The sequence below is a fragment of the Lithobates pipiens genome, unplaced genomic scaffold (assembly GCF_037356315.1).
Source record: "Lithobates pipiens isolate NorthernLeopardFrog02 unplaced genomic scaffold, aLitPip1_a1.2 Scaffold_25, whole genome shotgun sequence".
Taxonomy (NCBI): Eukaryota; Metazoa; Chordata; class Amphibia; order Anura; family Ranidae; genus Lithobates; species Lithobates pipiens.
The window spans coordinates 196829780-196854120 of record NW_027507787.1 but is presented as its reverse complement, the minus strand read 5'-3'; the positions used below and the strand labels follow the sequence as shown (position 1 = coordinate 196854120).

Sequence of the window (24341 nt, the reverse complement as noted above, 5' to 3'; positions counted from 1 at the left end):
ACTAGTGTGGCAGTGATCAGAGATGTTGACTGGAGACAGTATGTAAAAAAAAAACTATATATATATATATATATATATATATATATATATATATATATATATATATATATATATATATATAAATGTATTTTTTTATTAAATTTAATAAACATTTTTTTCTTCTCTTTTTACATTTTTTTTTTACATACTTCCATCAGAGTAGTTCAGTGTCACTGTACTACCCTGGGGGGGGGGGGGTTCAGGGATTTTTTTTAACTGTCATAAGCAATAGTTTACTGTCATGAATGGCTCTTTATTCATGACAGCTTGCTTAGTTTGCTTAGTTTTGACATGCTGTGATTGGCTACAGCTAATCACATGGTACAGAGTGCTATTATTGGCCCAGGTATCATGTGATAGCTGTGAGTCAATCACAGCATCACAATACAATCATGAATGGAAGTCATTCATGACTGTTTTGTTGACATTGGTCATAGCGTTCGCTTGATTACAATCTTAACGATCACATGATACCCCAGTATCAGTATATCACCTAGCCTGGTTGTGCCACCATGTACTGTGGATGGACGGCAAGACGTTAAAGAAAAAATATCATTTTTTTTCTAGTGTTTTTTAGATAAACGCATAAGGCCAGGTTCACATTTTTTGTGATGCGCTAACAAACGCACGTTAATATTGGGCTGTGACATATGTTGCCGTACAACAGCCTATTCATTTTAAATAAACTGACAAACCAACCTAGAACAGACTAAACCGCACCTGACCTGTTTTTGAGAACGCAAACTACAGCACTTTGCAGTGCGCTGCAGAGTAACGCAAAATATTGTGATCCTGGTCTAAATGTGATCGGCTTGTTGCAATTGATGTCATCAGTTTGTGTTAATGTAAAGTAAAACATTGTCTCTGCGTATAGCTATACAATTATATATGTATAGGGGCAGCCATACTTGTTCATTACATACACAGGCTCTGCTTATTATTTACAGTGGTTGCATTTTACTGCTTCTTTTCACAACCTATGAGTCAGCTGACTTATTGAAATCAATGCACTCCATGTGTGGCATGAGGTTCTTTTGCAGGAACATTGAATTAAGCGGAATTAAATACAGCTATCTTAAGTATCTATCTATTATCGTTATATTTAATAAACTATATTAGGAAATCAACTCCTACATTTTTTTTATATGGAATCATTTACTCTTAGGGGTTATATTCATAAAATATTAATTGCAGGAATGTCTGAAAATTTTGTGTAAGCTAAACAAATTGTGCCTGTATGTTTCCAGCTGTATCATCAGCTCCATCTAGTGGCTAAATGCAGTATATTTTCTCATTGCGGTAGTTCAGAAAAATGATATAACATTTGGCCACTAGATGGAGCTGATGATCCAGGAATGAATCTATTTGAAAGCATACAGTGACATTTTGTACAGTTTGCACTAATGTTTATGACATTTGTGCAACATTTTTTTTATAAATAGACCTATTCTCTCATACTCTTAAACTAGAATACATGTATGTGAATGTAATAACAACAAATGTCCTTTAACAGGCCACTACCAAAAATGCCAGAACTAATAACATTATTCCTTAAACCGTTATCAGTTATTTTAGGATCTTACCATATGTACCACTGATTTATCCATTCTGTCTTAGAGCAGCTGCAGCAAAAAGCAGAACAATTAGTTTATATTTACTTTAGGAGACATGACACATGATGAACAGAATGAAACAAGGTCACATCACCTACAGCACACAAGCTCTTCTTTCTCTAATAAACAGTTTGATTGTGAACTATACAAAGGGACGTAATGCAAATACAAGAGAATATAAAAATGTATATAACACCCTGCTTAGAATACAATATCATAAGGTCTGTAGTCTTTAAAACTTCATTTGTTTGGTGTTGCAGCCAGCAAGTCACAAGTGAGAATAAAGTTGCTTAAAGGGTAACTCCACTTTCGTGGGGGAAAAAATAGCAAATAATGAAAAATAATATAGCGTATACAATTACAGTGGCGGCCCGTGCACTGTAGGCGCATGGGCGCCGCCTGGCCCCTTTCAAGACGCCGGACATATAGATTCTTATGGCAGAGGTGGGAAGGGGTGGTACTTTTTAAAGCACCTGATTAGAGCCAGAGGCTCAGTGGCTTCATATATTGGGCAGAAGTGGCTGCATTTGATGGGCATGTGGCTGCATGTGATGGGCACAAGTGGCTGCATTTGATGGGCACAAGTGGCTGCATTTGATGGGAACAGTGGCTGCATATGATGAGCACAGTGGCTGCATTTGATGGGCACAAGTGGCTGCGGGCTACATATGATGGGGCACAGTGGCTGCATTTGATGGGCAGAAGTGGCTGCGGGCTACATATGATGGGGCACAGTGGCTGCATACGATGGGCCACAGTGGCTACACTTGATGGGCACAAGTGGCTGTGTTTGATGGGCACAGTGGCTGCATTTGATGGGCACAGTGAGGCTGCAATTGATGGGGGGGTTCAATATTTTTCAGTTTGTTTGCACCCCCCCAAAAAAATTTGTGCACTAGCTGCCACTGGATACAAGTCATCTTGTAATTGAATGTTATTACCTTTCTGTTCAATCTGCAGCCGCTCTGCAGCCTATCTGCAGCTGTCATTTTCTGAAAGTGAAATGCAATATGGCTACCCGGAGGTGTTCTGTGCATAGAATGTGTACAGAACTCCCCCCAGAAACATAATTTCCTGCTTGTGTGATTGGCTCACCGATTTTCCCAGAGGTCTGCAGTAAGATACAAGCCAGATTTCAGGCATCCCCTGGTACAAAATTGTCATTTATGGTGAAATACTCTCAATTGGAACACGTCTAAAGGGATGCAGGCCCAACAACTTTCCTCATCAATGCCCCACAGGTGCACAGATGATTGATAACTATGAAACCACTCCTATTAGATACTTTCCCACATGGGCACAGAGAAACACACAGTGATTTCTTTACAAAAAACAAAAGGTAGGAATCTGCAACAAAGTTTGTTTAAATCCTTGCATAGATCACCCAGAGGGCAATGTTCTTTTCTCAGCAAAAGTGGAGTTACTCTTTAAGTGCTAATGTGACTTTATAATAGTTAACTATATGGTCAGCACATTCCCTAGGATGCATGGCCAGGTGCCCCAAAACCTAAGGAGTTTTATTATGCAAATGTTGACTTTTGCCAAGAAAGTCAAGCTGTGGCTCATCCCCACCTGTGCTTCACTTTTGGTTAGTGATACCACCATGGGCGTCCGCATAACTTTTTTCAGGGGGGGCATAATTGTAGGGTCACCCATGCACCGCCCCTTTTCGAAATGTCATTATCACATTATCATGGTCAGAGACTGCAGATGTAGTACAGTCCGTAGGATAAGTAATAGATAATGGCCAACAGGCCCTCTTACCAGACCCCGTAAAACGACAGCAGTGGTCCCTTCGATGATCACTCACTCTGGGTTCCCCGGGGGCGACTCTGGTCAGTAGTGTATCATGTCTGTACCCTGGTAGTGGCTTGGTCTTTTTCTCTCTAGTGGCACTGGGCAGTGTGGCTCTCTCTGGTTGTGCTGGGTAACGTGGCTCTTTCTCTCTCTGGCTTCTGCCCAGCACACTCCTCATTCTTTGTCCTGTAGCACTCTCTCCCTCAGCTTTTTTCCAGGCTGCAGTCTCTCAATCTCTCTCTTGGTCGAGCTGTAGCCTCCCTGTGAAAAATGGGGCCACCAATCTTTGGGACTACATGTCCCATGATGCTCTCCTCTCCTTGTCTTCTTTGACTGGCCCTCAGTTATGGCCAATGGGGAGGGAACAGAGCGGACAGGAAGCTGAGTGGGGAACCTGGTAAGAGCCGCCGTCTCTTCTCCCTGACAGGAGAAAGGGGTTGGCGAGCGGGGGAAACCTCTGATAGCCTGCAGCTTGCCTTTTTTCTGTCACAGCTCTGCTGAGTTCTCTGCTGGACTGAGCAGGTAAAAGAGCCCAAAGTTACACTACACTGATGGGGGGCTTGACAGCACCTTGATGGTTTCACCCCACTGGCGGGTGGCACCCAGGTGCGGGCTGCCCACACCCCAATAGTGACACAACTGTGCTAAATTTTGACCCCCCTTGCCCCTACCTGCGGACGCCCATGGATACCACCACTCTGGGCAACTTACGCACACTTATGCCTGTGCAACTTACCAATGCAATTAATGATGCATGTTATTTAAGAATGGATGTGTGGTACAACAACATGCGCGTATTTCCAATGACACCCCATTGTACATACACAGAGAAAACAAACACAATTGTCTCTCAGCGTACAGCAACACAATTGGCATTACCTCAAAGCATGCACCAAAAAACATGTAAACATATGTACGTAGATGTAAATGGCCTACATTGAGTTTGTGTGATTCAACTTGCTCATCTTATGGCCCGTGCACTCGATCGGACTTTCCGACAACAAAACTGTAGAATTTTGTTCGAAGGTTGTTGGCTCAAACTTGTCTTGCATACACACGGTCACACAAATGTTGGCCAACAGTTACGAACGTAGTGACGTATTAGAAGCACTACGTCGTTTTTCAGCTCTTTAGCACCACCCTTTGGGCTCCTTCTGCTAATTTCGTGTTAGTAGAAGTTTGGTGAGTGTTAATTCGCCCTTTTCTTTTTGCGTTTTTTAATAACTCCATTAGTATCACCAGCAAAGCAGCTTCATTATTATCCTATTAAAGAAGAAGAGAATTGTGCGCTACATCACAAATGTTAATTCTCCATTACGAAAGCTAGTTTACAAGACCAGACGCTTCTGCTTCTAAGCATGAGTGGACTTTTGTGCGACTGACTTGTGTACACACGATCTGCCTTTCCGACAACAATGTTTTGTTGGCAGAAAATTTGAGAACCTGCTAGCAAACATTTGTTGGTGGAAAGTCCGACGGCAAATGTTTGATGGAGCATACACATTATTATTATTTCAGTTACTTATATAACACCATCAATTTATACAGTGCTTTACATATACATTGTACATTCACATCAGTCCCTACCCTCAAGGAGCTTACAATCTAAGGTCCCTAACTCACATTCATACATACTAGGGACAATTTAGACAGGATCCAATTAACCTACCAGTATGTCTTTGGAGTGTGGGAGGAAACCAGAGTACCGGGGCAAACCCACGCAGGCACAGGGAGAACATGCAAACTCCAGGCAGGTAGTGTTGTGGTTGGGATTTGAACCAGTGACCCTTCCTACTGCTAGGTGAGAGTGCTACCCACTACACCACTGTGCCACCCAACACTACTGTGCTGCCCATATACACATGGACAGAATTTCCGACAACGAGCTCCCATCCAACATTTCCCATCGGAAAATCCGACCGTGTGTACGGGACATGAAAGCGTTTGTTACCCCAACACTTCATATCCCTGATATATGCCTGATGTACCATGTACTTGTATGAGAAAGTACCCTGTTCTCTTTGTATTGCTGCCTTTATGTGAAATCCCTGGTATTCCTGTTGGTCCCTCTGCTTCCTATTACAAACTTGGCACACTAAGCAGGAGAGCACACCATGGTCGGTTCTCTAGCTGTGTTGGAAAGCTCAGTGTGCTGCTTCTTCTCCTCCCCCAAGCTCTTATGCAGCTGAGAACAAAGGGAATGGGACCATTTATAACAATTAGAAAAAAAGGTATTTATATTGTTTTTTTTATATCTATATATATTTATAATGCTTTTTTTTTTAAATCTATATATCAATATATCTTTATATTTTTTAATCTATATAGCAATATATCTTTATATTTTTTTATATCTATATATTTAGCTGTGCTGGAAAGCTTAGTGTGCTGCTTCTTCTCCTCCCCCTGCTCTTATGCAGCTGAGAACAAAGGGAATATGACTATTTATAAAAGTTGGAAACTATAGTAATATTTTTTTATATCTTTACACAAATGTTTTGCCTTTTCATTTCCATTTTAAACTGAACGGGATGTTTTACAAGGTGATTGTTTACAATCACTTTTAGTCAGTTATTGCTTTTATTTTACTGCAGATGATAACAGCAGATAATTCTTAATATGTCACCTATTATTTGTATTACATTATTCTGTTTCATTTAGGCACAATAAAAGTAATTTTGTATTTACAGACATGTATTATTGGGTTGTTTGATATAGATGACTGGAGGTTACTTACTGCTTTGAGTTCTCACAATCCGACTCACACGAACCCTTACAAATCTGAAAAACAATCATAACTAACAGTTACTTGTCAAGCATTAATGCTACAGAGTAAATACTGCATATACAGTATACTTTATGTGTAACATGTTACTGTATATGTTCATTTAAGTCCAGATGTAATATGTTGTTGTGGGTAGATCACAGGTGCACTTTAAAAAGATAGCTTTACGTTGGCCATACATGGAAACTGGATATCTGGCAGCAAGTCCCAGGTAATTACTAGGGGTGCAACGGGTCACCCCGTTCGGATCGGCACAAGCCGCGCTCTGCGGTCTTGGCCTTAGGAAAGGCCACGGCTTCGGCCTAGTTCTGAAGTGGCAGCCATTTTGGTGCACCTGTCAGGGTTTACAATGTGATCACTCCGTCCAATGACAGATTGTCATGATGATGCCGGTTCCTCTCTCCCCTCTGTGTACAGATCTGTACAGTGGAGGGGAGAGATCAGATGGAAGCAGCGCTGTGGGCTGCTCTGTGACAAGTGCAGTCACAGCCATCCCTCAATACCCTGCCAATACCCTGCAATGCAATACCCTGTCAATACTCTACAATGCAATACTCTGCCAATACTCTGCAATGCAATACTCTGCCAATACTCTGCAATGCAATACTTTGCCAATACTCTGCAATACAATACTCTGCCAATACTCTGCAATGCAATACTCTGCAATGCAATACTTTGCCAATACTCTGCAATGCAATACCCTGCCAGTACTCTGCCAATACTCTGCAATGCAATACTCTGCAATACACTACCAATACTCTGCAATACCCTGCCAATACTCTGCAATGCAATACCCAGCAATACTCTGCCAATACTCTGCCAATACCCTGCCATACCCAGCCATACCCTGCAATACCCAGCCATACTCGGCGATAGCCAGCCGTACCCAGCCATCATGCTCAGCCAATATTACAGTGGGGGAGATGATGTGGATATTATAGTGGAGACTATATGGTGGTGGAATTTTCATAGGTTTTTGCAAATTCAATTATTTGCTGATCCGAAAAATGATCCGATCCGTGACTCTGATCCGAGGAACGATCCGATCCGTCAGTTTTTTGATCCGTTGCACCCCTAGTAATTACTGTGGTGTCCATTTATGAAACTGTGAACAGCAGTGATCCAGGGGATCGCCACTGATCTCAGCTCATTAATGGTTTATGAAACCGAAGATATTTGGGGAAGAACATGTTTTCCGCCGATCATCTCCACACACAGAGAATCTGTCATTGACTAACACAGAAACAGTTTATGAAGGTGCGATCTCAGCACTTCACCGGCGATCTGTGTCAGGATTCACCAGAAGAGGTGGTGAATCACGAAGTGAAGAGAGAATCCCGGGGGGACTGAGGGGGAAGAAGGAATCGGCACTTCGCCCACAGTTATTATCTCTTGTATCTCTTCCTTCTTAGATTGTAAGCTCTAAGGAGCAGGGCCCTCTGATTCCTACTGTATTAAAGTGTATTTTATTTGTACTGTCTACCCTCAAGGTGTAAAGCGCTACGTCAACTTTTGGGGCTATATAAATCCTGTATAATAATAAAAGGAAGATTACTGACATCCTTCTTCATCGAACAGACCCCCAAGACAGTAACCATGTCCCCCGTCATATATATATATATATATATATATATATATATATATATATATATATACTGTATTTGCTGGCGTATAAGACTACCTTTTACACTTAAAAAAAATGCCCAAAAATTGGGGGTCGTCTTATACGCCGGGTATACAGGTATACAATGCTGCCCGGTGGATGTCAGCCCCCAAATGTCTGCTAATACTGTATGTGGCTTCAGCAACAAACAGTATACGCCGTTGAGCCAATCCCGGCGAGCGATGTATTCTATTAATGAATACAGAGCCTGCTTGGATTGGAGTAACAACCACTGCCAATCCGAGCAGGCTACATAGAGTAGCCTGCTCGGATTGGCTTTGAGAGAGAGAGAGAGAGAGAGGCAAGGGCTGATGATGCTAAAGCCTCTGCCAATCCAAGCAGGCGTTGTATTCATTAAAATAATACACCACTCACCATACTTCCCTGGGTAAATCCATTCACTGATCTCCTACTACTATACATCCTGCTATTTGCCTTTGAGGTCTCAGGCACCCAAGAGGGACAGGGAAATCTGGGACATATGACAGGGGGGTTATTAAATGCATTTTGGTGGACAATTCCCATAGAATGTAACCCAAAAGTGGTATAGGTTTGGTTAGTGAAAAATTCTACTTTCCAGAGTTGTGGCATTCAATAGATCTCTGTTTGTGTTATTATTGTTTGATTTACTTTATGACATATCACAGCATGGCGGATGAGTAGTTGGCATTCTTGCTTTGTATTTTTTAATCGTTCTAATGTTTTTTTTAAATGGTGTTGCCTTAGAAGGGGGGTAGTCTTATACCGCGAGTATTGCCCAAAACCTATGTTTTCACTTGAAAAATAGGGGGTCGTCTTATACGCCCAGTCGTCTTATACGCCGGCAAATACGGTATATATATATATATATATATATATTATGATGTAGGGATGTAGGGGGACTAATTATTTTATTAACTAAGGTGGGCGGTCTCCTCTGGGAATGTCCATGTTAGCTATGACTAAGCAACAATGATGTTGTGAAACGCATCAGCTATTTGTCCTGCTTCTGTTGTCACATGAACGTTGACTATTCATTACAATAAAGACTTTTATCGGAGTGTGGCTGTCCAGAATCCATTTCTTTAATATTGCTTGTGCCGAGCCTGCACCTGGCTTCCACTTTGAGGAGGGCGTTTTCTTCAGTACACCGCCCTGGAGCGTTTCACCCCTTTGTTCTAATGTCTATGTACTGAGCAGTGATAATTTACCGCTGCTTAACAAATGGACATCTCTGTGTTTCGGTGAACTTTTGGTACTGTAATCTCGCTATGTTTTATGAGATGCCAGAACCGAGAGGCGTTCTCCACTGTTTGAAGTGTTTTTAAATCGCTTCACTTAACAAAAGGAGAATCGATCTACAAAGCTTCATATACAGGCACTGAGAGGAGAACGATCTCCTCTGTGAATGCCAGAGCACTGAGCAGTGGATATTTTCCACTGCTTCATAAACGTATACCACAATCTTTGAATATACACAATAACTGGTAGAGTAACAATACACAACAAATAGAAACACAGCAAATTATATTTAAAGCGGAGCTCCACCCTAAAGTGGACCTTCCGCTCATTGGAACCCTCCCCCCCTCCGGCGCCACAATTGGCACCTTTAAGCGGGGAGGGGGGTTCAGGTACCTGTACAGTACAGGTATCTGCACCCACTTCCGGCGTAGATTCTGCAGAAGGTACGCCCCTTTCCGCAGAATCTACGCCCCTTTCCGAAAGTCTCCCGCTGCCTGCTGGGAAACACACAGATCCCAGAGACTGCGGGGACCATCCTTATTGCGCAGAGCGACTCGCGCATGCGCAGTAGGGAACCGGGAAATTAAGCCGAAAGGCTCCACTTCCTGATTCCCATACCCAAGATGGCGGCGGCAGCACCTGAGAGACGATCGAGAGATCGGCTTCGGGTGACGACATCGCGGGCGCGCTGGGCGGGTAAGTGTCACTATTTTAAAAGTCAGCAGCTGCAGTATTTGTAGCTGCTGGCTTTTAAAAAAAAAAACGGTGGACTCCCGGCGGACTCCCGCTTTAACAGACTAGAGTACAATGTAGTGTTCATATAAGCCTACATTTTGTATGTTATTTTATGTCATTTAATATAGGAATCTGCTGCCCTCTATTTTCTGTATTTGTAAATAGTTGTTTGTTAATTTCAACAGAGTTGATGGTTATAGACAGATACTTCCTGTTCCTGCTAGCTGGGTTAGAAACACAAGAGGAAAGAAGGAAGGAGAGAGAGCGACAGGGCCATCTTTAAGGCAGGGCAAAAGGGGCAGCTGCCCTGGGCCCTGTCATTGTTGTGGGACCCAAAGCAGTTGCCTCATACTTGCCAACTATCCCAGTTTAAATTCCCTTGTCATTTGAAGTTTTAGTACCGTGCTGTGTCCTGATATCTCAGTGTGAAGTGCTGGTACTAATGCTGCCCAGATCTGCCATATTGTTGTGTACAGATAACTCACCTGCAGACCCTGTGTTTACATGTAAATTACCGGCATTCATATGTAAATAGCAGCGGCATTACTAAGTAAATAGCTGCGTCCAGTGGCATTGATATGTAAATAAAGGTGGCATTCGTATATATATCATGCTCCCCTGCAGTGAGGAGATGATGTGCTGTAACCTCTAGCAACCAATCAGTGAACAGTATTACTGTACAGTAATCTGTAAGACAAAGACAATTCCATAGCTCAACTCACCAACCAGTCTGCTGACCAACCAAATTAAGCTGTCTAACCGTCTGTTAAAAGCAGGGGTTTAGTTAGCACACATTTGCAAACGCATGTGAAAGCTGCAAGGCCTCGTCACGGGACACCCTGTGTTGCTTGCAGTCCTAACACTACAAATTTATAAGTGTCTCCACAGTGGAAGCACATGCATGGAATGGATAGATGTGGAACAGGTGAGATGATGTGCTGTAACCTCCATCAACCAATCAGTGAACAGTATTACTGTACAGTAATCTCTAGCAACCACTTAACAAGCAGAAATCATTTGCTGTAACCTCTAGCAACTAATCAGTGTGCTGTATCCTCTAGCAACCATGCAGTAAGCAGTAATGATATGCTGTAACCGCTGGCAACCAATTGCAATTGCTTCCTGATCTGATACAGTAAACTGATTTTAAGTCTAGCTGCTATTTATTGTACGTCTCCGAGCAGGTGGAGAGTGAAATTGAATGGGGGGGGAAAGAAATTTTTTGCCCAGGGTCCAATCAATATTAAAAATGGCCCTGGAGAGCGGGGGGGGGGGGGGTCAGATCCCGGCCCCCCTATGTGAGGGGGTACTCCTACTCATTGACGTAAAAAAAAAGTATAGTGTAAATAAACACAGGAGGCAGTTTTTGAAAAGTCCGCTAAAAAAAAGTCACCCGTTGACATCACCAGAGGACCCCACGCTTTGTGACGTCACGACCAGGGCATGCTGGGTCATTGACGTCACAAGGGGTCTTATATGATTCAGATGGGGGGGGGGATGCTCGCTCATCTCCCCCCCTTTGCTGACCTGTCGGGCTGCATGCTCAAATCTGGGCCTGGTATAGATTTCAGGAGGAACCCCATGCCATTTTTTTTTTGCCTCAAAATCCATACCAGACCCGAAGGGCATTTTTACCTTGATTTTTTAATGCAGGCAAAGCCTCTGCTTACAGTGGTGTGAAAAAGTGTTTGCCCCCCTTCCTCATTTCCTGTTCCTTTGCATGTTTGTCACACTTAAGTGTTTCGGAACATCAAACCAATTTAAACAATAGTCAAGGACAACACAAGTAAACACAAAATGCAATTTGTAAATGAAGGTGTTTATTATTAAAGGTGAAAAAAAATCCAAACCATCATGGCCCTGTGTGAAAAAGTGATTGCCCCCCTTGTTAAAACATACTATAACTGTGGTTGTCCACACCTGAGTTCAATTTCTCTAGCCACACCCAGGCCTGATTATTGCCACACCTGTTCACAATCAAGGCATCACTTAAATAGGAGCTGCTTGACACAGTAAGGTCCACCAGAAGATCCTTAAAAGCTACACATCATGCCGAGACCCAAAGAAATTCAGGAACAATTGAGAAAGAAAGTAATTGAGATCTATCAGTCTGGAAAGGGTTTTAAAGCCATTTCCAAAGCTTTGGGAATCCAGCAAACCACAGTGAGAGCCATTATCCACAAATGGCGAAGACATGGAACAGTGGTGAACCTTCCCAGGAGTGGCCGGCTGCCCAAAATTACCCCAAGAGCGCAGCGACGACTCATCCAAGAGGTCACAAAAGACTCCACAACAACGTCCAAGGAACTGCAGGCCTCACTTGCCTCAGTTAAGGTCAGCGTTCATGCCTCCACCATCAGGAAAAGACTGGGCAAAAATGGCCTGCATGGCAGAGTTCCAAGGAGAAAACCACTGCTGAGCAAAAAGAACATCAAAGCTCATCTCAATTTCTCCACAACACATCTTGATGATCCCCAAGACTTTTGGGACAACATTCTGTGGACCGATGAGACAAAAGTGGAACTCTTTGGAAGGTGTGTGTCCAAGTATATCTGGCGTAGAAGGAACACTGCATTTCATAAAAAGAACATTATACCAACAGTAAAATATGGTGGTGGTAGTGTGATGGTCTGGGGCTGTTTTGCTGCTTCAGGACCTGGAAGACTTGCCGTGATAAAAGGAACTATGAATTCTGCTGTCTACCAAGAGATCCTGAAGGAAAATGTCCGACCATCTGTTCGTGTACTCAAGCTGAAACGAACTTGGGTTCTGCAGCAGGACAATGATCCTAAACACACCAGCAAGTCCACCACCGAATGGCTGAAGAAAAACAAAATGAAGACTTTGGAGTGGCCTAGCCAAAGTCCTGACCTGAATCCTATTGAGATGTTGTGGTATGACCTTAAAAAGGCCGTTCATGCTCAAAAACCCTCTAATGTAACTGAATTAGGACAATTCTGCAAAGATGAGTGGGCCAAAATTCCTCCAGGACGCTGTAAAAGCCTCATTTCACGTTATCGCAAACGCTTGGTTGCAGTTGTTGCTGCTAAGGGTGGCCCAACCAGTTATTAGGTTTAGGGGGCAATCACTTTTTCACACATGGCCATGATGGTTTGGATTTTTTTTCACCTTTAATAATAAACACCTTCATTTACAAATTGCATTTTGTGTTTACTTGTGTTGTCCTTGACTATTGTTTAAATTGGTTTGATGTTCCGAAACACTTAAGTGTGACAAACATGCAAAGGAACAGGAAATGAGGAAGGGGGCAAACACTTTTTCACACCACTGTACATTCAGCTGTCAGTGGGGAAACCTACTGACAGCTGATGACTTATCGGTTGTTAAAGAGGAAGTAAACCCTGATGAGTTTACTTCCTCTTTCATTCCCTGCAAAGGTAAAGCATAATGGACTACTATGCATCGCATAGTAGCCCCTTATGTGTCACTTACCTGAGCCAGCGAAGTCACCGCTGTCCCCTGTAGTCCGGCGCATCCATCTTCTCGGTGGGGCTCGCTGCTCCGCCGCTGTCATTCGGCGAAGCTGCGATGACATTACTCCCACGCATGCGTGTGGGAGCCGCCAACTCACGGCATATCGCCGTTGACCGCGGCGCGCTCAGTGCGCCTGCGTGCCGCTGTCTACGACGCATGCGCCGTAGACAGCGGTGCCTGTCTTTCAGCAAATATCTCCTAAACCGTGTAGGTTTAGGAGATATTTCTTGGACCTACAGGTAAGCCTTAATCTAGGCTTACCTGTAGGTCAAAGTTGGTTGTAAGGGTTTACAACCACTTTAAGGATTCAGTTGCCGCCCGTGCCTTAACAACCATGACAGTTACTGGTTGTTAAGGATGCCGGTGGCTGCCCGCTCCTTAAAGTGGAGTTCCACCCAAAAGTGGAAGCTCCACTTATCTTATCTCCACTTATCTTAGAGGTCCAGTTGCATGGCAGATGAAAATCCACTAGGGACTAAGATCTACTCTGAGTTCCACAGTTTCTGCTAGCAAGAAGATACATTTCAGGCTGGTTGAACAATGGCTGGAAGTTCTCCCCATCTTATCTTCAGGTCTCCATTGGCAAGGCAGATGCTGCATAATGATCATCCTCTGGGGCCCCTGCAATGGGCCTATACCGCAAAATTCATCTGGAGGTATCTTTATTAATGACAATATATACCTGGGTATATGGGCACAGTTCCACTGGGGCTCTTGTTGGGCCCTTGGCTGATATTAAAGCGGAGGTCCACCCTAAAGTGGACCTCCGCTCATCGGAACCCTCCCCCCCTCCGGCGCCTCAATTGGCACCTTTCAGGGGGGAGGGGGGTGCAGATACCTGTACAGTACAGGTATTCTGCACCCACTTCCGGGATAGCTCTCTGCGGAAAGGGGCGTAGATTACGCCCCTTTCCGCAAGTGCCCGCCCCTTTCCGTAAGTGCCCCGCTGCCTGCTGGGAAACACACAGATCCCAGAGGCAGCGGGGACCGTCCTTATTGCGCAGCGCGATTCGCGCATGCGCAGTAGGGAACCGGGAAATTAAGCCGAAAGGCTCCATTTCCTGATTCCCACACCCAAGATGGCGGCGGCAGCACCCGACAGACGATCTAGAGATCGGCTTCGGGTGCCGACATCGCGGGCGCGCTGGACAGGTAAGTGTCACTATTTTAAAAGTCAGCAGCTGCAGTATTTGTAGCTGCTGGCTTTTAAAAAAAAAAAAAAAAAACGCCCCGGCGGACTCCCGCTTTAACTGTGTGTACATTGAATGTGTGTACTGTTATTAGTCTTTTATTGTATAAAGCTTGTATTATTTCCATACTGGAGTGCATTTAAATACTTATGGCTAATGTTTAAGGCCTGGTTCACACTGGTGCAACATACGCTCTGACTTTGGGTTGCAAATCAATCAATGATTCCCTATGAGAGCCATCTTAACTGGTTTGATTCAAGTCGGTCTGATTTTAGAAAAGGTTCCTGCACTACTTTGGTCTGACTTTGGTCCGTTTTCAGCCCATTCAATATCATTGAAGCCGGATCAAATTTGGATCCTCGTCCTTAACATCCAACTTGTGAAATCCGACATGGTGATTACAGCAGCAGTAAAAAGACTGGGTTCACACTGATACTACACAACAGTCATATGCAGCCTTTCTCAACCCTTTCAACACAGAGGAACCCTTGAAATAGTTCTCCAGTTTCAGGGAACCCCTGCTAAAAATTTGAAATCTACAACTCATGATACATGAGTGTGATGGTCAGTGGGAAGAATGGTCCTTACACTTGTGGTCATTGGGAAGAATTACCTCCTTACAGATAGCTAAAAAGATCAATGGTGTCAGTGGGAAATTATCCGAGAGGCAGAAATGGCCCATTGCTGAAGGAACCCCTAGCAACCTCTGAAGGAACCCTGGTTGAGAATCACTGGTCATATGTCTGCTATCCTACTTTGCTCTGCGACATCAGTCTTACATTGGTCCTACATCTATCCGACTTGAATGAACAGGATACTACTTTGATCCGACTTTGTGACAGTATGACTTTTCCTTTGAACAATCAAAACAATCCCAGTGTGACATAAATTCCTTTTACTGCTGCTGTAATCACCATGTCGGATGTCACAAGTCGGGTGGTTAGGACAAGGATCCTACTTTGATCTGACTTCAATGATATTCAATGGGCTGAAGTAGGATCAAAGTCGGACCAAAGTAGTGCAGGGAGCATTTTCAAAGTCAGACCGACTTGTGTCAGACCAGTTCAGATGGCTCCCATAGGGAAACATTGATTTTCACACGTTATGCGACATGAGCTCCCAAAGTCGAAGCGTTTGTCTTACAAGTGTGAACCCAGCCAAAGGGAATTTATGTCACACTGGGATTGTTTTGATTGGTCAAAGGACAAGTCTTACTATTTCAAAGTTGGAGCAAAATCGTATACTGCTCATTCAAGCCAGATGGAAGTAGGCCAGATGTTGCAGGGTGAAGTAAGATGGCAGTTGTACAACAGTCGTGTCGTACCAGTGTGAACCGGGTCTTATGCTGTCTGCAATAGTTCCACTGCTTCTAATTACTTTGATTAGATTACTGGTTAATTTCCCAGGAAAGGAATCCCCTCTGTTCACAGACATCCTGTCCTGGGTGGAGGCACTGTTAACTTTATTATCAAATCCGCACTTCAGCTGGGTTCACACTGGTGTGAACATAGACATTGCATGTGATTCGCACCGCATTGCTCTGCAGATCACATGTGATGTCTGTGTGATGTGAATTCAGCCATACAAACTCTATGTCTGAAATCGCATTGCATTCGCACCAAAATGGTGCAGTAGCCTTTTTTTGGTCTGCACTGGAATTGGATCGCATGGGTGTTCACACCGATTCCTGTACCATTCGACAGTTGGCACTGCGATCTGCAAACCGATGTGGGGGTCTTTAACTTTCTATTGACACCCACAGTGGTTCGCAGAGGGCAGTGTGAACTACCTGCAAAGGACATGAGATGCAGGAACCCGCACAGGAATCGCACTGGTTCCCGCATCGCATATGTGTGAACTCAGCCTTCCACTTAGTGAAGATTCTGGTTCTCTTATTAATTTTTTGCTCTACTATGCCCACTAAAGCTCTGCCTGCAAAGTAATCCTGAGTTAACAGTGACATCATCCCTTTCTAAAATGGAAGGACAAAATCAGAGAAGCAGATGGAAAGTACAGTATGGGGGCTACCGAAGCATCAACTGTTTGCAGAAGCATCAGGCACTATTCTTCCAACGAGGTAAGTGCCAAACCCTTAAAGCGGAGTTCCTCCCTAAAGTGAAACCTCTGCTTATCTGCTTCCTCCCCCCTCAGGTGCCACATTTGCCACCTTTCAGGGGGGAGGGAGGAAACGGGTACCTGTTTTTGACAGGTACCCTTCCCCACTTTTAGGAGACAGCGCAACGTCACCATCCTTCGGAGGTTCGCCCCTCCTCTTCCTTCCTCCACCGCCGGGCCAGTTAGAAAGCACGGCTCATTTCACACATGTGCAGTAGGGAACTGACTGTGAAGCCGAAAGGCTTCACTGCGGGCCTCCCTTACAAGGAATGGTGGTGGTAGCACCTGACAGCTGATCTGAAAATTGGCTGGGATTCCCTAGACATGTAAGTGTCCATATATTAAAAGTCAGCATCTGCAGTATTTGTAGCTGCTGACTTTTATTTATTTTTTCCCCAGACGGAACAACGCTTAGTTGTTAGTGTCTTAGTGTCGAGTAGGAAATTTAAAACCTATCTCAGGGGGAAAAAAATCCTCCCTTGTATTGGGGCTGCCCCCACGCTGCAATGAATAAATGCTTGTCAAGGTTGGATACTGGAAATACAAATACAAAACTTGCAGCAGCTGGTGCTCTCCTTTACCTTTTTCTTACTATATCCCTTCTCTTCCAGCAGTGGCCTGTCCCTTGGTGTCCCCATGTCCAATGCAGGGCTATGGCCAGTGCCTTGTGCTTGATGATATCAGTGGACCTGCAATCACCAGATAGTAGAGGAGAAGAGGATGCAGGTTCAGTCTAGCAGTGTAGAGGTAGTCTGTGGGCGTGAGGAATCAGGTAAGTGCTTTTACTGGTACCCTAACCCTAAACAAGCATTTAACCCTTGCAGTGCATGGGGGCAGCCCATTGCAATGGATGATTTTTGCTTTATCTGGAGTTGAAGTTTTAAATATTAGGTGCCAATGCTGCTGATGTTTGCTATTAATAGCTAGCAATGGCAACATGAATTTGGAAGGTAAAGGTAATTTCTACATTGTTTTAATCTGATGTACAGCTCAGTTTTTGTGTCACATGTGACAAAGTAACTTCAAAGCATTCAGAGACCCCTGGTATTGAGATCTCACTTCAAATTCTCAGCTCTGTGTCTATATTCTAATGCCCTGTACACACGGTCGGAAAATGTGCGATCGGATTGTGTTGTCGGAAAATCTGACCGCGTGTGGGCTCCATCTGACTTTTTCCATTGGATTTTCAGATGCACGAAGTTTGAGAGCAGGATATAAAATTTTCTGACAACAAAATCCGATCGCATAAATTCCGATCATGTGTAGACAATTCCGACGGACAAAGTGCCACGCATGCTCAGAATAAACTAATTGACGAAAGCTACTGGCTACTGGCCCGTTTATAGTCCCGATGTACATGTTTGACGTCACCTCGTTCAGAACGATCAGATTTTCAGACAATTTTGTGCGACCTTGTGTATGCAACACAAGTTTCTGCCAAAATCCGTCGGAATTTCTTTTACGGATTTTGTGGTCATAATGTCTGACTGTGTGTACAAGGCATAACTGTAATGTCTGCAATTGTTTTGTAAAGTGCTGAGCAAACTGTTGGCTCTATATAAATCCTGTATAATAATAATAGCATTCTCACAACTCGAACAAGCATAAAGCCAGAGCCACTCTGACCCTAGATTCACATATCCGTGATTTGTGCATGCCGCATGTGCAATGGCATGGCAGTCCATTTAAATTAATGGGCTGCTGTGCCTGCATTTCTGCAAAAAAAAGGAAATTACATGTTCTTTTTGACCATGCAATTTTTTTTGCTGTTCCCGCACATGCACTGTGATTTTTCATACGTGGGGGTACCATTCAGAATGAATGGCAGCTCTGAGCGTTTCCACAGAGATCAGTGCATTTTCATTGCGGGTGGTTGCAGCCACAGAGATATGAACGTAGGGTGACAGTATAAAAGCTGGAGGGATAATAATAACTGTAAGCAACTAGCATTTTCATTAGGAGATCACCAATGACAGCCACCCTATAGTTTTTTTTTTATGGCAGGTTTCCTTTTTAAATCATATTTTACATTTCTTGTGACATTATTGCAAAAAATATGGGGTTTGCTATTGCGGACCCCCTCACTGAAAATGCTAGTTGCATGTCTTCCTGTGGTATTAATGGTTTCTGGCTCACTGACCTGCTGGTGGAGCAAGTGGCATAAGAGTAAAGTCAGAAGTCCTGATTTGCATACTTGCTCAAGGTCCATAACTTAGAATGTACTGAAGCTATTGGATATGCATAGCAGCCAGGCAACTAGCAGAAGTCAGATGTAGCAGGCTACATATTTCCCCGCAGTAGAGGTTATTATTGTATGAGTTTCACTGCTTGCATAACGTAACATTTGCTTTGTAATACTGTATATGTTCCAAAAGCTGCGATTGTGTAAATGTATTATATTTTTGCATTTGCCGGTTACATATTTATAAGGTTCCCCGTACAAATATTATTCTGTGTTCAACATTACCAAATGGAGTCCAGTGACCACAGACAATGCAATCTGTCCTCTCATGTTACTGTGCCACATAGAACCTGAGTGAGAAAATATAAATGTTTGAAATATACCGTCAGTTTAGTTTCTAGTTCTGTTAAATAATAATGCAGTTTAATTTCTCAGTACGAGCTATACTGAAAGAAATGCTAAAGCAAGCATAACTTTTTTTTTTAATTAACCTATATACAGTAACTCACAAAAGTGAGTACACCCCTCACATTTTTGCAAACATTTTATTATATCTTTTCATGTGACAACACTGAAGAAAAGACACTTTGCTACAATGTAAAGTAGTGAGTGTAGAGCTTGTATAATAGTGTAAATTTGCTGTCCCCTCAAAATAACTCAACACACAGCCATTAATGTCTAAACCGCTGGCAACAAAAGTGAGTACACCCCTAAGTGAAAATGTCCAAATTGGGACCAATTAGCCATTTTACCTCCCCGGGGTCATGTGACTCGTTAGTGTTACAAGGTCTCAGGTGTGAATAGGAAGCAGGTGTGTTGCATTTGGTGTTATCGCTCTCACTCTCTCATACTGGTCACTGGAAATTCAACATGGCACCTCATGGCAAAGAACTCTCTGAGGATCTGAAAAAAGGAATTGTTGCTCTACATAAAGCATAGGCTATAAGAAGATTGCCAAGATCCTGAAACTGAGCTGCAGCATGGTGGCCAAGACCATACAGCGGTTTAACAGGACAGGTTTCACTCAGAACAGGCCTCGCCATGGTAGAACAAAAAAGTTGAGTGCACGTGCTCAGCATCATATCCAGAGGTTGTCTTTGGGAAATAGACGTATTAGTGCTGCCAGCATTTCTGTAGAGGTTGAAGGGGTGGGGGGGGGTCAGTCTGTCAGTGTTCAGACCATACGCCGCACGCTGCATCAAATTCGTCTACATGGCTGTCGTCCCAGAAGGAAACCTCTTTTAAAGAAAATGAACAAGAAAGACAAGCAGACTAAGGAAATTGATTACAGGAGCCATGTCCTGTGGTCTAATGAGACCAAGATAAACTTATTTGGTTCAGATGCTGTCAAGGGTGTGTGGCGGCAACCAGGTGAGCAGTACAAAGACAAGTGTGTCTTGCCTACAGTCAAGCATGGTGGTGGGAGTGTCATGGTCTGTAGCTGCATGAGTGCTCCTGGCACTGGGGAGCTGCAGTTTATTGAGGGAACCATAAATACCAACATGTACTGTGACATACTGAAGCAGAGCATGATCCCCTCCCTTCAGAGACTGGGCTGCAGGGCAGCATTCCAACATGATAATGACCCCAAACAGACCTCCAAGATCACCACTGCCTTGCTAAAGAAGCTGAGGGTAAAGGTGATGGACTGGCCAAGCATGTCTCCAATCCTAAACCCTATTGAGCATCTGTGAGGCATCCTCAAATGGAAGGTGGAGGAACCCAAGGTCTCTAACATCCACCAGCTCCGTGATGTCATCATGGAGGAGTGGAAGAGGACTCCAGTGGCAACCCGTGAAGCTCTGGTGAACTCCATGCCCAAGAGAGTTGAGGCAGTGCTGGAAAATAATGGTGGCCACACAAAATATTGACACTATTGGCCCAATTTGGACATTTTCACTTAGGGGTGTACTCACTTTTGTTGCCAGTGGTTTAGACATTAATGACTGTGTTTAGCGTTATTTTGAGGGGACAGCAAATTTACAAGCTGTACACTCACTTTACATTGTAGCAGAGTGTCATTTCTTCAGTGTTGTCACATGTACACACGATCGGAATTTACAACAAATTTACGATTTTGTTGTCAGAAAATTTGAGAATTAGCTCTCAAATTTTGTTTGTCAGAAATTCCGACAAAAAATGCCAGATGGAGCCTACTACACGGTCGGAATTTGAGAACAAGCACACATCGAACATTTGTTGTCGGAAATTCCGATCGTGTGTACGCGTCATTACTCTTCTAATGATATCTCTTCTTTTTCATTGTAGGTAAATAATGGATTCCAAACAGAAGCAAAGTGCCCTCATTGAGTTCCACTCGCTGACGATTCATCTCAGTGATTGCAGTTGTCTTCAATACTGTTTTCCCCTTATTTATACTTCTTCATCTGTCTGTGCACATTGCTCTTGTCAATGGTGTAATTTCCGTAAAGATTCTGAAGCCGTCTTTGGATGTTTGGCAGCCTGCATCCCTCCTTTGTCAATAACTAAATGACGGCACATTGCTTCTACTTGGGATCCAATATTTACCTGCCATGAACAAGAAGAAGAGTTACTAGAGAGGAAGATTTACTCTACTAACATGTGAAATTTGAACAGCCTACAGTATCTCACATAAGTGAGTACACCCCTCACATTTTTGTAAATACTTTATTATATCTTTTCATGTGACAACATTAAAGAAATTACACTTTGCTGCAATGTAAAGTAGTGAGTGTACAGCTTGTATAACAGTGTACATTTGCTGTCCACTCAAAATAACTCAACACAAAGCCAATAATGTCTAAACCGCTGGCAACAAAAGTGAGTACACCCCTAAGTGAAAATGTCCAAATTGGGCCCAAAGTGTCAATATTTTGTGTGACCGCCATTATTTTACAGCACTACCTTAACCCTCTTGGGAATGGAGTTCACCAGACCTTCACATGTTGCCACTGGATTCCTCTTACACTCCTCCATGACATCATGGAGCTGGTGGATGTTAGAGACCTTGCACTCCTCCACCTTACATTTGAGGATACTCCACAGATTCTCAGTAGGGTTTAGGTCTGGAGACATGTTTGGCCAGTCCATCACATTTACCTTCAGTTTCTTTAGCAAGGCAGTGGTCGTCTTGGAGGTGTGTTTGGGGTTGTTATCATGTTGGAATACTGCCCTGTGTGGCCTAGTCTCCAAAGGGAGGAGATCATGCTCGGCTTTAGTATGTCACAGTACATGTTGGTGTTCATGGTTCCCTCAATGAACTTTAGCTCCCCAGTGACGGTTGCACTCATGCAGCCCCAGACCATGACACTCCCATCACCATGCTTGACTGTAGGCAAGACAGACTTGTCTTTGTACTCCTCACCTGGTTGCCACCACACACGCTTGACACCATCTGAAACAAATATGTTTATCTTGGTCTCATCAGATCACAGGGCATGGTTCCAGTAATTAATGTCCTTAGTCTGCTTGTCTTCAGCAAACTGTTTGTGGCCTTCCTTGTGCATCATCTTTAGAAGAGGCTTCCTTCTGGCAAATTGATGCAGTGTGCGGCATGGTCTGAGCACTGACAGGCTGACTGCTCACCCCTCAACCTCTGCAGCAATGCTGGCAGCACTCATACATCTATTTCCCAAAGACAACCTCTGGATATGACGTTGAGCACGTACACTCAACTTATTTGGTCGACCATGGCGAGGCCTGTTCTGAGTGAAACCTGTCCTGTTAAATCACTGTATAGTCTTGGCCACCATGCTGCAGCTCAGTTTTAGGGTCTTGGCAATCTTCTTATAGCCTAGGCCATCTTCATGTAGAGCAACAATTTTTTTCAGATCCTCAGAGAGTTCTTTGCCATGAGGTGCCATGTTGAATTTCCAGTGACCAGTATGAGAGAGTGAGAGCGATAACACCAAATTTAACACACCTGCTCCCCATTCACACCTGAGGCCTCGTAACACGAACAAGTCACATGACACTGGGGTGAGAAAATGGCTGATTGGGCCCGATTTTGACATTTTCACTTAGGAGTGTGCTCACTCTTGTTGCCAGTGGTTTAGACTGTGTGTTGAGTTATTTTGAGGGGACAGCAAATTTACACTGTTATACAAGCTGTACACTCACTACTTTACATTGTAGCAAAGTGCCATTTCTTCAGTGTCAGCACATAAAAAAAAAAAGATATAATAAAATATTTTAAAAATTGTGAAGGGTGTACTCACTTTTGTGAAATACTGTAATATATATATATATATATATATATATATATATATATATATATATATATATATATATATATATGTATATATTTTTTTTTTAAATATGCCTTAACTTATTTATAGATAGATAGATCAAACAAATATATATATATATATATATATTTTTTTTTTATTATATTTTTTTAAATAAATAAATTATATATATATATATATATATATATATATATATATATATATATATATATATATATATATATATATATAATGTATTTATTTATTTTAAAATATGCTTTAATTTACATTGCTAGTTAGTAGTTTAGTTATCAGTGCAGAATTCAGAAACTGTGGGTCACTTGGATAACAGTGCCAAAGCCACAATGTGCTGTGGTGCATTGAGTTGAATAACACCCCTTACCGTGCACACCAGCACACACGCATTAGATTAGATTTCAGACCCCATACTTATACAAAGGGTTGGCACTGGTGGTCAGTAAGACACAGAAAGGTAAACACTGCCATTAGACCTCCACATTTTATCATGAGATGAAAAAACATTAAAAGTTTCTTCACATATCTGGTTCTCCCATACTTTGCATACACTATTGCATTATATGAGCAGACCTTTTTTGTGATGTAGAACAGACTTTAAACACGCCAGAAATCATAACTGGTATAGTATATATAAATAAATTGTTAATGTTTTCTCACCTATAGTCTTTGACTTTGCCTAATCTTGAAGTCCTTCCAGAAGACTCTCCACTTATTACTTCATTTTGGATAAAGGTGGTGAGCAGATCCTCTATGTCCTCCCTTTTGGACTATTAGTGAACGGCTACTTAATTTCTAAGTCAGTGTTTTCTGGCATATGGGAGGGCTCAGAAGGTGACATTCCGATAGGGTGGCGGTAAGGTTGTTTAATATAGTCTTGGTTTTATGGCTCTTCCTCATGATCCAACTATTAGAAGTCTTCATCCTTTCCAGTTTGTTGTAAACAATAAAAAGCATATGCATATTGTTAACCTATTCATCTCTAGCAGTCACAAATCAAGATTTGCTACTTTAAAAAAACAAATAAAATGTATTACTATTACTGCTGGTCTGTTTTAGAGAGGCAGCCATGCAAACACATTTGTAATTGTTTTGCTTTGCTTGGGCATTTTAATGTGTGTTTTACATGTTCCTTTATGTAAGCAAGAGCCCTGAAGGGATTTCAGTGGCTGGAATCCAATGGAAAGGGAGAACAGCTTATAGTTACAAATGTTAATATTAACAGAGGGCACATTAAAACTGCTTATGTGGAACCAATATAA

The 24341-nt window shown here is 42.8% G+C and overlaps 1 protein-coding gene across 1 annotated transcript in view; it reads right to left on the bottom strand.

The window, feature by feature from the left end:
• The window catches only part of TMEM52B (transmembrane protein 52B), a 29744-nt gene extending 5789 nt beyond the window's left edge, over positions 1–23955 (bottom strand). Inside the window, exons 1-4 of the mRNA XM_077455388.1 lie at positions 23740–23955; positions 19121–19185; positions 6187–6230; positions 1623–1661 (exon numbers count right to left, since the gene is read on the bottom strand). Coding sequence (XP_077311514.1) covers positions 1623–1661; positions 6187–6230; positions 19121–19180 — 143 coding nt within the window. The 5' untranslated portion in view covers positions 19181–19185; positions 23740–23955. The remainder of the gene's footprint in view (positions 1–1622; positions 1662–6186; positions 6231–19120; positions 19186–23739) is intronic.
• Between the last annotated feature and the right edge of the window lie 386 nt (positions 23956–24341).